General features: G+C 40.6%; 1 protein-coding gene across 7 annotated transcripts in view; it reads right to left on the reverse strand.

The window, feature by feature from the left end:
* Positions 1-1,463: 1,463 nt before the first annotated feature.
* Positions 1,464-14,040, reverse strand: part of LOC101166743 (supervillin) — a 67,971-nt gene continuing 55,394 nt past the window's right edge. For 6 of the 7 annotated variants that reach the window (XM_020710656.2, XM_020710655.2, XM_011485985.3 and 3 more), the window contains 11 exons: positions 12,829-12,976; positions 12,482-12,761; positions 12,193-12,344; positions 11,944-12,049; positions 11,530-11,737; positions 11,311-11,444; positions 10,868-11,023; positions 10,152-10,295; positions 9,550-9,671; positions 9,319-9,474; positions 1,464-3,168 (listed from right to left, as the gene is read on the reverse strand). In XM_020710656.2, the coding sequence (XP_020566315.1) occupies positions 3,082-3,168; positions 9,319-9,474; positions 9,550-9,671; positions 10,152-10,295; positions 10,868-11,023; positions 11,311-11,444; positions 11,530-11,737; positions 11,944-12,049; positions 12,193-12,344; positions 12,482-12,761; positions 12,829-12,976 (1,693 nt within the window). In that variant the 3' untranslated portion in view covers positions 1,464-3,081. Of the gene's footprint in view, positions 3,169-9,137; positions 9,160-9,318; positions 9,475-9,549; positions 9,672-10,151; positions 10,296-10,867; positions 11,024-11,310; positions 11,445-11,529; positions 11,738-11,943; positions 12,050-12,192; positions 12,345-12,481; positions 12,762-12,828; positions 12,977-14,040 lie in introns of all 7 variants that reach the window. The other variant, XM_011485986.3, reaches the window with a different exon arrangement.

Genomic DNA, 14,040 nt, shown 5'->3' on the forward strand with positions numbered 1-14,040 from the left:
CTATGGATGCATGCATTCATTTTCACAGTATTCTATTGACAAACATGGGAGTTATTGTCATGGATTGAATATGTGGACACACGATGCAGGACGAAAGAAGCTGTGAAACCAAGGATTTTAATCCTGAAGAAGGCTCTGAGACTAGTACACAAGTGACAGTCACAAAGAGAACGATCCGGTGACAAGTGAGGAGGCACACAAGGTATATATACACAAGAGCGATTGAAAACAGGTGAGTAGACAGGTGCTGGTGATGAATGAAGTCAAGTTAACAAAGGCACAATGGAACAAAGAACAGGAACTTAACAAAATAAAAGCCCCAACCCGGAAGTGAAGACAACCCTAACTGCCCTGGCCCCGGTACCCAACAGTTATAGCAGTGCGCCACTTTTGCGAGCTTGCTACGCGGACGCTGTTCAAAATCTACAACTTATAATTGCCCTAGTTTTCGTTTGTATCTGGAAGTAACGGTGCTTTTTTTTATTTAAATGCAAGATGGCGAACTCTTCCCAAGGTCAAAGGTCAACGACACGTCTGTGGTGTTAGTAGACTGGAGCTGGCGGAATGTCTGTGCAATATCGTGAAAATCGCACAAACAAAAATTTCGTTTTCCCATACTGTGGGAAAACACAAAAATCTCCAATTCTCAGAGTTCGCCACAAGATGGCCGCCAAGCCGTAGGTTGTTTGGCCGTCCCATAATGATTTCAAAACTTTCCTGGGATATCCCCAACACTGGTGTTTTGGTTTCTTAACTGTAATTCGAAATATTTTTTTTTCGGCCGCATAGGCGATTTTCGGTGATCTGGATCGCTCGCCGTGAAGTCATTGTCTTCGGGGGGTGACGTTCACTATCCTAGCTGTGTGCACATTTTGGTAAATTTGTGAGTATGCAGCAGGGTCAAATGTTCGCTGAAAGGCGCCGAAATCTCTCCAACTGCGAAAACAATATGGTGCTTGCAGTCAGTGACTGTTGCTGCAGGTCATAATAACCACATAAATTTGGAATATTGTTTATTATGATATTTACCATTTCACTCATCAAAAATTGGATAATTTGAAGACAAAATCCATCCTCCTATCTCTTCAAAAACAGTCCGATCACCCTGTTAAATAGATTACTGCGCTTCAGTTCCCTCAAGTCCTTTTCTACTCCATCAAGGCCATTGCTGAGAGCCGAGTCTGTCCAGTTGTGTTTCTGCGTAGGTTTTAATTCGCTTTAGAGACGAAAATGTGATGTCAGCCTGACAGACGCAGTGGACACAGGGATGGTAGGCACCAAACACACAAACACTGACTGACATTGATTTCACATCACAGCACCTTCACAACTCTTGCTGAAGGCCCTAATCCTGCCTGGCATCAAACGACAGCTGAAATGCGATGGATTAAATGCTCCAATATGAAAATACGTCTGTGTGGAAGCACCATAACGATCATAAACACAATAAAAAGAAATGGACAGACCATATGGAATGATTTAATGAGTATGCATGAAAAACACATAATTAACACATGATTAAGATACTTTTAGGCCTTTAGGGAAGGCCTTAAAAAGCCCTGACGGCCCTCCACTGGCAAAATATAAGATATATTTATATGACATAAGAGCCATTATGTTCACGACCGACACATCACAGTTTTGCATAATCTGCTTTTCATGTTAATGTATCCATAAAAAAAATAAAAAAACAGGTTTGAACCCATCCGGCATGTAGTGCAACATTCCAACCAAGGTAGGACATTGATGGATAATTTTGAGAGAATTGAAGTTCTTGCAGAAAACCGTATGTTTCATGGCACCTGGGCAGATTTGTTTGCTTTCAACAACTTTACCAGAGTGGTTAGTAAGTAATGAGAAATTAGCAAACACCAAAGTTTCAAGACATTCCAGAATAAACATGCAGCTTTTGCCCAAAAACATCCTGATCCAGATGAGAAAACAAATGTTTGTTGACAAAAAACTATTGGAGAAATGGAGTAACTGCTAAATAATCACAACATATTTCCTAGTTTTGTGGCCTCTCGGGGAAATAGTTCTCATCGGAACCCATTAAATGACAGGGGATAAAAAAAATGAACATCTCTTCACAAACTTTAAAAAAGAGTGAAATGATGCCATTCACTTGAAACACCAGGTTTTCCAAAGGATGTTGTGGGTTCCTGTGGTTTACTTTCTGTGGGAAACTGAACCAAATGGCTATTTGAGTGGTAAAAGTTTCAAACCCCTGCTCTACCGAAATGTCAAACAGAACCCTGAGTTTTTTGCCTTTTAAAAAAAACCAATAACAATCTAAAAATCTAAAAAGTACATGACTTTGTCTTAGCCTTGAAACACCATTATGTATTAAAATAACCCTAATCTTAAAAAAGGAAGGTATCTGCACTATACAAATATGCATTACATCTTTCTTTACACTTTTATCCAGATTAGGCTGAGTTTGAAGATTTTTGCACTTCCTCTTTGTTCTTTGGCAAGTTTTTTCAAGCTAAAACCAGCATAAACTAAAAAAAGAAAAACCCCAAAACAAGTATGTTGTCATGAACTGAACAATATAAAAGAACACATAAAAAAAAAACTCAAGACGAGTCTTTTTCTAAGTTGAGCAAGATTTGTGATTTTATTCACTAGGTCTTATATCACAAAGAAAGTACTTAAAAATGCAGACTAAAGTTCTGTATACAAACTGTACACAAAAAGCAAGGCACTATACATTCAGTGTCATCAGGCTGCTGACCTTGCTGTAGTTAAGTCAAACTGTAAAAGTTTGTTAGGGTTACTTTAATGCAGGAACAGGAGTCTCCTGACAGCATCCAAACGTCCTCACAGCATCTGAATCAACAAGGTTCTTCTTTACATCAGTACAAACACACATTTACACAAACATTATATACAACCCCAACCACACACACAACCACAACATGGCACTCATGACATTAGTGGATGAAGGAGACTTAAAAGAACGCACTCAGAATCCCATTGAGTGCTGACACAGCTGAGAAGTTTAAAAGTCTACAGGTGTCTCGTCCAGTTGCTGGTCTGTCGTCTTCTCCACTCTTTCATGTATCTTCTTCGACATGCTCAAAACAGGCCTTTGGCTTTCTTCAGGTTGACCTGCTTCCATCCTGGCAGACATTCATATTCCTCTCTTGTCATTTCTAAAGCTCTCTGCAGATGAAAAAAAAAGGCTTAGGTCCAGGATAATGCATGATCTAGAATAATTTAAAAACTCTCCTTTAGTCATAGAGGGTGTTTTTCCTTAAGTCTATAATGTATTTGGCAACTAATGTTTTATTTTTTTACAATGAGTCTTGTTGGAGTTAAATGTTTACATCAGAGCATTAAACTATCAAAGGTTATTTATAGACATAATACAATATATTATATTGTATATATTATATTTAGATATATATTTAGTACCTCCACGGCTAATGTTTTTAGCACATTTTAGCCTAATGCTAACCCGTCTTTCTTGTCTTTGCACTGAAGAAAAAATTAGTGCCCGCACAGATTTAAAAATATGATCGAGCAGGCCCTTAATAATAATCATAACAGTAATAAAGCACATTTAGAAGATAGTCTCCTACAGCTTCCCACTAAGTTTGTGTTGGTCCAACCAGCAAACATTTAGCATGGCGAAATCTGCTATAGCTGTTGATGGGTTCCAGCTGTCCTTAAATAAGATCCCTCCTTCATGTGGACACCCCTGAGGTTTCTTCATTTTTTCCGGAATCAGTTTTTTATGGAGTTTTTCCTTACCGTGAAGGGGAGTCTAAGGGCAGGAATGCCAGTTTAGTTTAGTCCGTTTGTTAGTTCTATTTAGTATTTTCCTATTGATTTCTATGTATTCATAATCCTTTTTTATTTTATTTTATGTTTTACTTTTTCAATTACCGATATGAAGCCCATTGAGAAGACTGTTGTTGTGAATTTGGGCTATACAAATAATACTGAATTGAATTGTATCGAACAGCAAAATCAGCGCGAAGCTGCAGGAGACTATCTTCTAAATGTGCTTTATTACTGTTATGATTATTATTAAGGGCCTGCTCGCTCATATTTTTTAAAATCCGTGCGGTCACTGCTTTTTTCTTACCTGCAAGGACCCAAAAGACGGGCCAGTATTAGGCTAATATGTGCTAAAAACATTAGCCGTGGAGGTACTTAAAACTCCGCAATGAGCATCTTGGGTGTAAATGTGTTGGAATTACATCAGCCTTTATTTTGTTTTTATTTTGTCACTACAATGTCTGGTTGATTTGCCATTACCATTCTACCGGTCTGGATCTGGAAGTCCCACAGGATCTTTGCCCTTTCATTCTATACCACTTTCGAATGTGTTTCCCATTTTGACCTTGGGGTTTCCAGTTCATATTCTGCACCCATGTTCCTGTATATTATTCCATCCACTTGATTGTGGCGCGCCATGTATGCTTTCCCTGCCAGCATCTCACACCCTGCAGTTATGTGCTGGATTGTTTCAGGCGCCTCTTTGCACAGCCTACACCTTGGGTCTTGTCTGGTGTGGTAGATCTACACCTTGGGTCTTGTCTGGTGTGGTAGATCTACACCTTGGGTCTTGTCTGGTGTGGTAGATCTGAGCCTCTATGGCTCTGGTGCTCAGGGCTTGTTCCTGAGCTGCCAGGATGAGTGCTTCAGTGCTGTCCTGTAGGCCAGCCCTTTCTAGCCATTGGTAGGACTTCTTGATAGCAACTTCAGTTATGGTCCGGTGGTACATCCCATGCAATGGTTTGTCCTCCAATGAGGATCTGGCCTCCAGCACTGTATCCCCTGCTCTCCATTGCCTGAGACATTCACTGAGCACACTGTCAGTTGGGGTCTTGAACTTGATATATTCATACATCTTGGATGTTTCATCGTGGATAGTGGCTCAGGTGTCAGGGTGCTGGATTTGGGATGGAACCCTCCATGCATGGTGAGGAGCTTTCGTGTTTTAACATCCGTGGTCTGTATCTCTTCCTTTGGCCATCTTATTATTCCTGCAGGGTATTTGATAACTGGCAGTGCGTGGTTGTTTATTGCCCGGGTCTTGTTCTTGTCATTAAGCTGGCTTCTCAGGACTTGCCTTACTCGTTGGAGGTATTTAGCTGTTGCAGCTTTCCTTGTTGCCTGCTCCAGGTTGTTATTTTCCTGTAGTATTCCAAGGTACTTGAACTGTCCTCGATGTCTTCTATTGTTCCTTCTGGGAGCGAAAAGCTCTGAGAATAATATTTAATGTAGGACATCGACATTCATCTCAACCTTTGTTTTGTCAGGCCAGTGTCCTGAGTGTCTTTCAACTTAACCAACTTCAAACTGGTCAGTTTGTTTTCAATAATCTTGGAAAACGTCTTCCTTAACATTTCACCAACATGTTCAATTTTAATAATGAATTTCATGAATATCCAACTCGAGGTGGCTGTCTCATCAGAGCACCTTTCTCTTGCATAACTCAGTCACAGTTTAGTGTCTTATACAGATGATGTAAAATTTGGAACAGTCTTCCTTCCTCATTCAAAGAACTTTCACAAACTCGGTTTAAAAAAGCTCTAAAAAGTTTTCTTCTTAACAATGGTACTTTTCCATATAGCATGTATTTATAGATTGATATAAGTATGTAAGTGCATTAATTGAATATGTTTTGATTTTATATGTATTTTTTTTACTAAACAGTATTGTTTTTTTAGCTTATAGACTCATTAAGGGAGTTGCCACATGTTAAGCCCCTTGTGGGTTTTTGGCAACCATCCATCACATCCGCATTGTTGTACATTCCGTTTTTATCTACTTTTTTTTGGTAAGTGATAAATTAAATAAATAAAAAAGATGCATGAATACATCAAGCTCAAGGCATCAACTGACAGTGTTCTCAGTGAATGTCTCAGGCAATGGAGAGCAGAGGATTCAGTGCTGGAGGACAGATCCTCATGGGAGGACAAACCCCTGCATGGGATGTACCACCGGACCATAACTGAAGTGGCTAATATCAAGAAGTCCTACCAATGGCTAGAAAGGGCTGGCCTACAGGACAGCACCGAAGCACTCATCCTGGCAGCTCAGGAACAAGCCCTGAGCACCAGAGCGATAGAGGCTCAGATCTACCACACCAGACAAGACCCAAGGTGTAGGCTGTGCAAAGAGGCGCCTGAAACAATCCAGCACATAACTGCAGGGTGTAAGATGCTGGCAGGGAAAGCATACATGGAGCGCCACATCGAAGTGGCTGGAATAATATATTGAAACGTGTGGAGAATAAAAACTGGAAACCCCAAAGTCAAAATGGGAAACACCCACAAAGGTGGTAGAGAATGAGAAGGCAAAGATCCTGTGGGACTTCCAGATCCAGACTGATAGGATGGTAATGGCGAACCAACCAGACATTGTAGTGGTGGATAAAGAACAGAGGAAAGCCGTTGTAGAGGCTCAGATCTATATATATATATATATATATATATATATATATATATATATATATATATATATATATATATATATATATATATATATATATATATATATATATATATATATATATGTATATCTATCTATCTATCTATCTATCTATCTATCTATCTATCTATCTATCTATCTATCTATCTATCTATCTATCTATCTATCTATATATATATATATATATATATATATATATATATATATATATATATATATATATATATATATATATAGATAGATAGATAGATATACATATAGATATATAGATATATAGATATATATGTCTCTCTATATAAAGTTAGTTAGCGGGAAAGGACAGGAACCTGTGCAGAGTAAAATGTCAGTCAAAATCTCAAACCCCACAGAAGAATTTTTTTTATCTCTGAGCAGCAGACAGCAGTCTCATGACCGTCTGCCCTTAAGACAGTATTGCAACAGAAGACACTATATTTTGGTACCTTCAAGAACTACTTGCTAAAACAAAGTGTATCAATATCTTCATGAGAGGCTAACAATGTGCCATAAATGTGAATCTTTTACATCTTTGCATTGTTTTGACATGCCAAACTTTTTCAAAATTATTTTTTCAAATTCTAATGCTCTAACAAGTGAGTTAAATCATTGCACAACTGTGAGCGATTAACAAAGACCAAAGCAGACCAGCTCCACACAGTGCACACATGCTCATGCTCTGCGTAGGTACAGGTGAATTTCTGAGGTGCATGTTGTGCTGCGATAAAACTCTAAGGTGAAGGCGGTGCTTGTGGATGAGGAAGAGCTTCAGCTGGCATCTTGCAAGGGTTTCGGTGCAGCTGCACAAATGAAAACCCTGTTCTGACGGCAGAAATATTTTCATACACAAGGAAGATTTCTTTCAAAGTAAATCCGCTTGTTCATCAAATATTTGTCAATAAAGTTTTCCTTAAGTCCATTCTAAAAGGATGTCTTCAGAGGTCTCCTTTGTTCCAAGAATTGTCACAAATCTACAAATACTAAGACGTTAACATGCACACAGCCTGAAAGTTTAGTCTTTTTTATTTAAATATTGTTTAGATAACAGCTTTACTTTTTTGTTTCATTGTCTCCAGCTCTCAAACTTTTTATGGTTATATGAGAAAATTCCCATTTTCTGCTATTTCTTCTTAAACCATCAGCTCTTGTTTGGAACATATTTTGGTATTTTGCATATTCACACTGGTCTCTGTTTGTTTTATTGCTTTTCTTAATACCCAAATCTGGCAGTCAAACTGTAGCACACTCTATCCCTCCTTTCAGCAATATAGTAATCTATTTTTGGGGTGCCATTTAAACGATGTTTCTACATCATCTTTTTTTTTTCTTGCCATTTACCAAAGTTATCTAGGTTTTATGTCCTACTCTTTATATGTTTTATTCTCAGTGTAATTTTTGTCTCTCGTTATTTTCCACTTGATAAAGGTTTTTTTTTTTTTTTTACATTTTGGCGATGTCACATTTACCGCCTGCAAATGGACTTCTAAATGGGTTTTTTATGCGTGATTGGTTAAATTTGTTCTAAAAGACCAACACATTCCTCATATATACTTATAACTGACAATGAAAGGTCATGCAGAGGTAATGAGCTTCATTTTGTGAACAGGACTTCTTGTAGTGTGGAGAGGTTTTTCTTTTCTAAGGAACATTTTAAGATTACCATTGTTTATATGAATTCTATTCTTCTTTTCTTTATTTTAGCAATTTAAAAAAAAAAAATTAAGCCCCAGATTAAAAAAATCCATCCTATTGCAGTTCAGAATATGCTAGTTTTATTTTCCTCAAAGGGGTTATTCAGCATAGGATAAGAGACCCCCTCTGTTAAGCTTCCTGTCTTAAAGCATTTATGTGATGGGGATTAGATGAAACAGGGAGTAAAGTGAAAACTATGGTGCTTAAATCAATGTTTTTTTAGGTCATTGCTTTTGGTGTTTACATTTTATCCCTTGTGCTATCTTAGATGACCCCCCCCTTACATTGACGTGGTCTCCCTACCATGACAAAGGTGGATAAAGGTAGAAAGATTTCCCGGAATCCATGGACACCAGTGAAGATCACAAATCATTGAAGAAAAATGTAAAGAGATCTGTCTAGTGGGTCTAGATGACCCAACTCCAAATGTTAAAGTGCCTAGGATAGCACAAGGGTTACGAAGGAATTTGTAAGGATCATATAAGAGCCAGATTAACAGACATTGTTATCAGCCAGTATTTGTTTTTTTAGACAGCAGCTCTTTTTAAACTATCTGACAGAATAAATTCTTATCCAGTTTACGCTGATGAAGTTGCATTTCAATTCCTATGTGATAATGTGTTGCTTTGAGCATTTGGGGATGTGCCTTATCTTTAATGTTGCGCTGCAGTGTACTTTTGTGGGTTCTTCTTTTGTCTGCAGAATTTCTGATTGAACTATGTGTCATATTAGATTTGTGATCGTCACTGAAGATCCTGAGACGCTTGCCCTGTAGTTCATCCAAAGCCCCACAGAACAGAGGCACATCATGAGTGGAGATTTTAGATGTGAATGTGCAGCAGAGCGCAGTGTTTGCGTTTTCCACTACCCGGGACATAGGAATGTTTTCACATCTATTAAGCAAGAGGAAGTCAGTGCTGACATGCTCGGTAGGAGGACAAGACTCCTGTGCTGAAGAATTTGCGAGCAGCTCCTCTTACCTGAATCCACCTACAAGTCACTCTGTGAAGTGAAAGTTTTATGAAGTTAGATGGTCTCTGAGGTACTGAAGAGACGTTACATTTTGTCTTTTTAATCAAAAGAACCTTACACCCAGTGGAAGTTTTCATCCAAAAATATATTTTTCAATGAAAATTAATGAAAGAGTGTGGTTTCTCTGACCTCAAAGTCCTGGTCGGACAGGTAGATTTCCAGGCGTAGCGGGTCGACTCCCTCTGGGAGGGGTCGGGTCTGCAGCTGAGACAGGGGGAAGGAATTCTGACAGAGTCTGGCCAGCACGTCCTCCACCAGGATGATCTGGTTACACACCTCTGCCTCCTGCAGCCAAAGCAACAGTTGTTGAGTCATGTATGCATGCATGGGCAGTAACACTCGTCAGGCGGTGAAACAGACCCGTTCTGTGATCTCAGCCACGTCCTCTCGGTGCTCCCAGCTGGGGAACATGTTGGTGAAGGTGAGCGGCTCCAGACCGGCGTGGATCAGGTACGCCTTCGGAGGTTTCTTCTCGTTCTTCTCTGTAGAAAAAAGAATGAACACAACAGTCATTACCTAAAGTGTATTGAGCCTTAAAAATACAACTTCTTAAAACAGTTAGAAGAAAAACGTGTTTATTGACTGAATGTCAAACATATTTTTCTAAATGTTTCCTTTCTTCATCTTCATCAGTAATGAAACCAAGATGTGACCAGAAGCGGGTGCTAACATGCTGCATTTACCTATTTACTTTGTAACTTTGTCTAAAATGTTTAAAATTAATTTTCCTGCACAATTTTTTTTACTTTAAAGGGTAACCAAACAGTAAATCGACTTTGTTTGGCTGCCTTGACTTTCCTCTGAATCAAAGTTTGTCATCACTCCGTATCAGTTCTGCTGTCAGTTTGTCTTTTCTTAAAGAACCTCAACATGAAGTGGATTAAAAAAAAACTTTTTTGTGTTAAGATTTTCATTAAGTATTTTTCTGAAGCCTCATGGGCCTCATCTGTAGATGTTCTCACCTTTGCAGTACTGCAGCACAGTCTGCATGGCACACTTCCTGTCAGCGTCCCAGCGGATGCGAGCCGAGCCGGTGCTCTCACTGTCCTGAGGCCACCAGCCCTGCCACAGGTAAACCTCGTGGAAGTTATCCACCATGAACAAAGCTGTGTCACAGAGGGGACATGAATACTACATTAGGGATTTTCTTCTTTCTTTTTTACAGAGGCAGACACATTTTTGATCAATTTGAAACAACTGTTTGCCAAAATGTGAAAAAGCAAAAATACTCCAAGCAGATTTGCTATGAAGTTGTATTTCCTTGTATTTCCTGACATAAAATAACTAATAAAATGTGCATTTCAGAGACGTTCTCCTATTTTTGCCTTTGCATTTCAATAATCTGCTTTCACATATTTTATGGAAGCTGTTGCACTTTTGATTGAAAGGTTGAAAATTGCTACAAACATGAAATGTTGTAAATTATTACTTAAAATAATATTTTAGTAAATTTTGCACGTACTTCTGTACAGTTTGAAGTATTTCCCAGTATTTTTAAAACATGCCATACACTTTTATTTTAAAGATTAAGCAGGAGGTTTCCCTTCAGTCTTTCCTAAATTTGGCTAAGAGGCATTTTTCCAAAAAAGACATTAGATTAAAACGTCTATTTTTTTTTGAAATAATTGCAAATATGACACAATGAGCAGGTATATAAGAGCTGGTGTTTGTCTCATACCAGGCTGTGATGCATTGTAAAGGTCTTCCTGCAGAAAGGGCAGTGAGCTGACCAAGTCTGCAGCTCCCGACGGATGAAAGAACTCAGCGGCCACAAAGTCTCCAGATGTGCTGCTCAGCTGGAAGAGCCGCGGGGTGAAGTTGAATTTACCTGGATCTGAGGAAATTAAAGTCAAAGCTGTCAAAGCTGTGTGACTTTTCAAGCTGATCATCCCATCAGTAAATGGATTTATCTGTTCAAGATTCAGTCCCACAGGTCAAACACAACTGCAACAGTTCAGATTGATTTAAAGAACTTTTTATCTGATATTAAATCAGCTCAAAATGAATTACAAAAGACCTAAATAATCAATGTGTCACCCAAAAGTTTTACAGAGAAAACCATTGGGTGAAAACCCCTGGTAATTTAACCTCTGACCTTTAGGGAGGCAAAACATCTGGTACCTTGCAGCATGCAGTCATAAGCCTTCCTGTCCTTCCGCCCCAGCGCCTCCCAGAAGCCCGGAGTTTCTGCTCCTTCATCACACTCGTGAATTGTGACGTTGCTACTGCAGTGAAGACCTGCTTCCAGAGGACACCTGAAAACACCCAGAGACCCTGAAAAACCTCACACTTGAACATGGAGCCGTTGCTACCAGAGCATCAACGCTAACAGTAGCTCACTGTTCTTTGATCTTGAGGGCGGCGGTATTTCCCACACTGCGGGTGTGCTGCTGGCTTTTGCAGCCGTGCCACAGGTAAATGACAGCCTTGTTGATGTTGAGCATGATCATGGAGGCTCGGGAACGCAGGCTGCTGCAGTGACACGCCACTTCCAGCAGATGGCCCTCCACCGGCACCTCCCCTCGCACACAGTAAAGACGCCACTCGCCTGCAGACAAAAGCATGCATGCATTAGTTTGGTAAATACAAGGCATTGCAATGCACCACCTTTTTACTTTCTTTAATTTATATACAAAAACAACTTCAGTCATAAAAATATGGAACTAAGGAATACCAACTTGCACCTCGTAAAATGCATTTACGTCAGTGCAGACTTCAATAAAGACTGTCAGAGAGAAGCTTGTAAATGTTTACTCTGAGTGTTTTCCTCCTCTTCCTCCCTTTTGCCAGCATGAATGATCATCCCTCCATTGAAGCATTGAAGAAAAGCAGGCGGTTCCTTTCCTTGTTGAACTTGGACCTGAAGTACACAACAACAGATGAATCTGAAGATCACACACACACACACACACACACACACAAAACATCCTTTTCTGCAAAAGCCATCACTGACAGCTTTGTGCCTTGATTGCGTTAGAACAGAAAGCAGACCAGAAGTCATACCTGAGCCCCCCTCTTCTCATTCAACTCCACTGTCATCAGTGCTGACGTCCCCTTCTCGCTGACGGTGGAGTGCCGACCCTGCCAGAAGAAGTAGCAGCATTTCTCCTTCCCCGGCCCGCTGCTCCTCGCATCAGGGTTCTGCCTGCGACCAACTGCAGAAACAGAATCACAAAGCATCAAAAACCTTCAGCGTCTTTTTACAATTGTTCACAATGAATTACAATATTAGAAATGTTGCTGAAACAGTTTAAAAAGTAAAGTCAGAAAGGGTTTAGGTTTGGTGACCGACCTGAAGTGCTGACCATGTACTTCCACTTGACCACATATGCGTCTCCCTCATGGAACTGGCCGATGCTCTGTCGCGGCAGACGGCTGTAATCAAACTCCAGGATGTGCCAGACATCCACAGACACCGTGCTGATCTCCTGGACCCTCATGCGGTCCTCTGTCTCCACTGGCCCGTAACCGCGGCCCACATTCACTCCTTCCAAAATGGTGCAAACAGGTGAGCAGATGATGGGCAGCATTAGGGTGGCATCGTAAGGTCGACACTCTCGTCCTGGAGCCTCCTGTAAGGAACAGAAGGTAGAGTGAAAAGACTGTTTCTGATATTTGCTGTTGGTCCTGGGTTCATACCTTTGGCTCAGGTACAGGTTCACCACCCTCCTTTGGAGTGGGCGACTTTGCTTCTGACCAATCCAGAAACTTCTCCTTAAACAAAGCAGTCTCATTGTGCTCAGTCAATCTGCCGAATATTGCCCAATCTGGACGACCCTGACCTTTTCTGTGGGCAGAGGTGAAGCAAAAAAAGAGGTGCTAAAGTTTCACAAATCAAGCAAATTAGAGGACAAACACCAGAAACTAAAGGCCTTCCTGTGAATTCTCTGGTTTCCTGGTGAGAAAGTAAAGCTGTGTTCACACCGAACGCCATCGCACGGCAGAGGCGGCCAGTTTCAACGTTAAGTCAATAGCTGCGGTTATATGGACACAAGTAGTCAGAATAAACGCCTGATCAGAATAGAAATGCATCATGTAAACACACCGTTCAGAATAGTCTGCCCCGATCAGACCTCTTTAGATCAAAGTTTCCTTTCAATTGAGAAAGGTGGGTTATGCCGGTTGTTGATCCGATCGTAGTGCTTCTAAACAGTTTATTCTGTTTGTGGGTCATTACTGCCCTGGCTTTTACGTCATGCGTAGACAGTGTGGCGCTCCAGAGAAGGCTTTGGAGCACCAACAGGACCGACCGTCTGCTCCATGCAAGCGAACCATGTTTCTGATCACTGCAGCAAGCCTCGTGGCTTCGTGTTTGCGGGCAAGGAAAAGGTGTTTTGTTACGGTGTGCTTCGGACCGCAGTCCGTCTGGCTGCTCTGTGTGAGAACCGTGTCTGAGAGCAGAGAAGAGGCTTTGGGACGGTGTGTGAGCAGAAACCATGGAGCGGCCATGCTGCAGTGGAAGGGCGGTGGACCTCCGATCAGAAGATTGCAGGTTCAATTCCTGCGTTGCCCGCCCATGTGTTGAAGTGTCCTTGGGCAAGACATGAAATCGGCAGTTGAGCCCATCCAAGACTGTAAAATCCTTGCATATTTATCATCTGCTTTAAACAACATTTCTGTGTGTGAATGTGTGTGTGAATGGGTGAATGGGACTGTGACTGTAAAGCGCTTTGGGCCTTGGAGGAAGGTAGAAAACGCTATATAAGTATACGCCATTTACCATTTACCTAACAATCACATGAATTTGTGTTTCCAATCGTGTCCAAATAAAATACAGGCTGATGTTATTCCCACATATTTACCTGCACCCAAGATGCACACTGCGGCACTGACCGCACAGATTTTAAGTAC

This window comes from Oryzias latipes, chromosome 17 (assembly GCF_002234675.1).
Source record: "Oryzias latipes chromosome 17, ASM223467v1".
NCBI lineage: Eukaryota > Metazoa > Chordata > Actinopteri > Beloniformes > Adrianichthyidae > Oryzias > Oryzias latipes.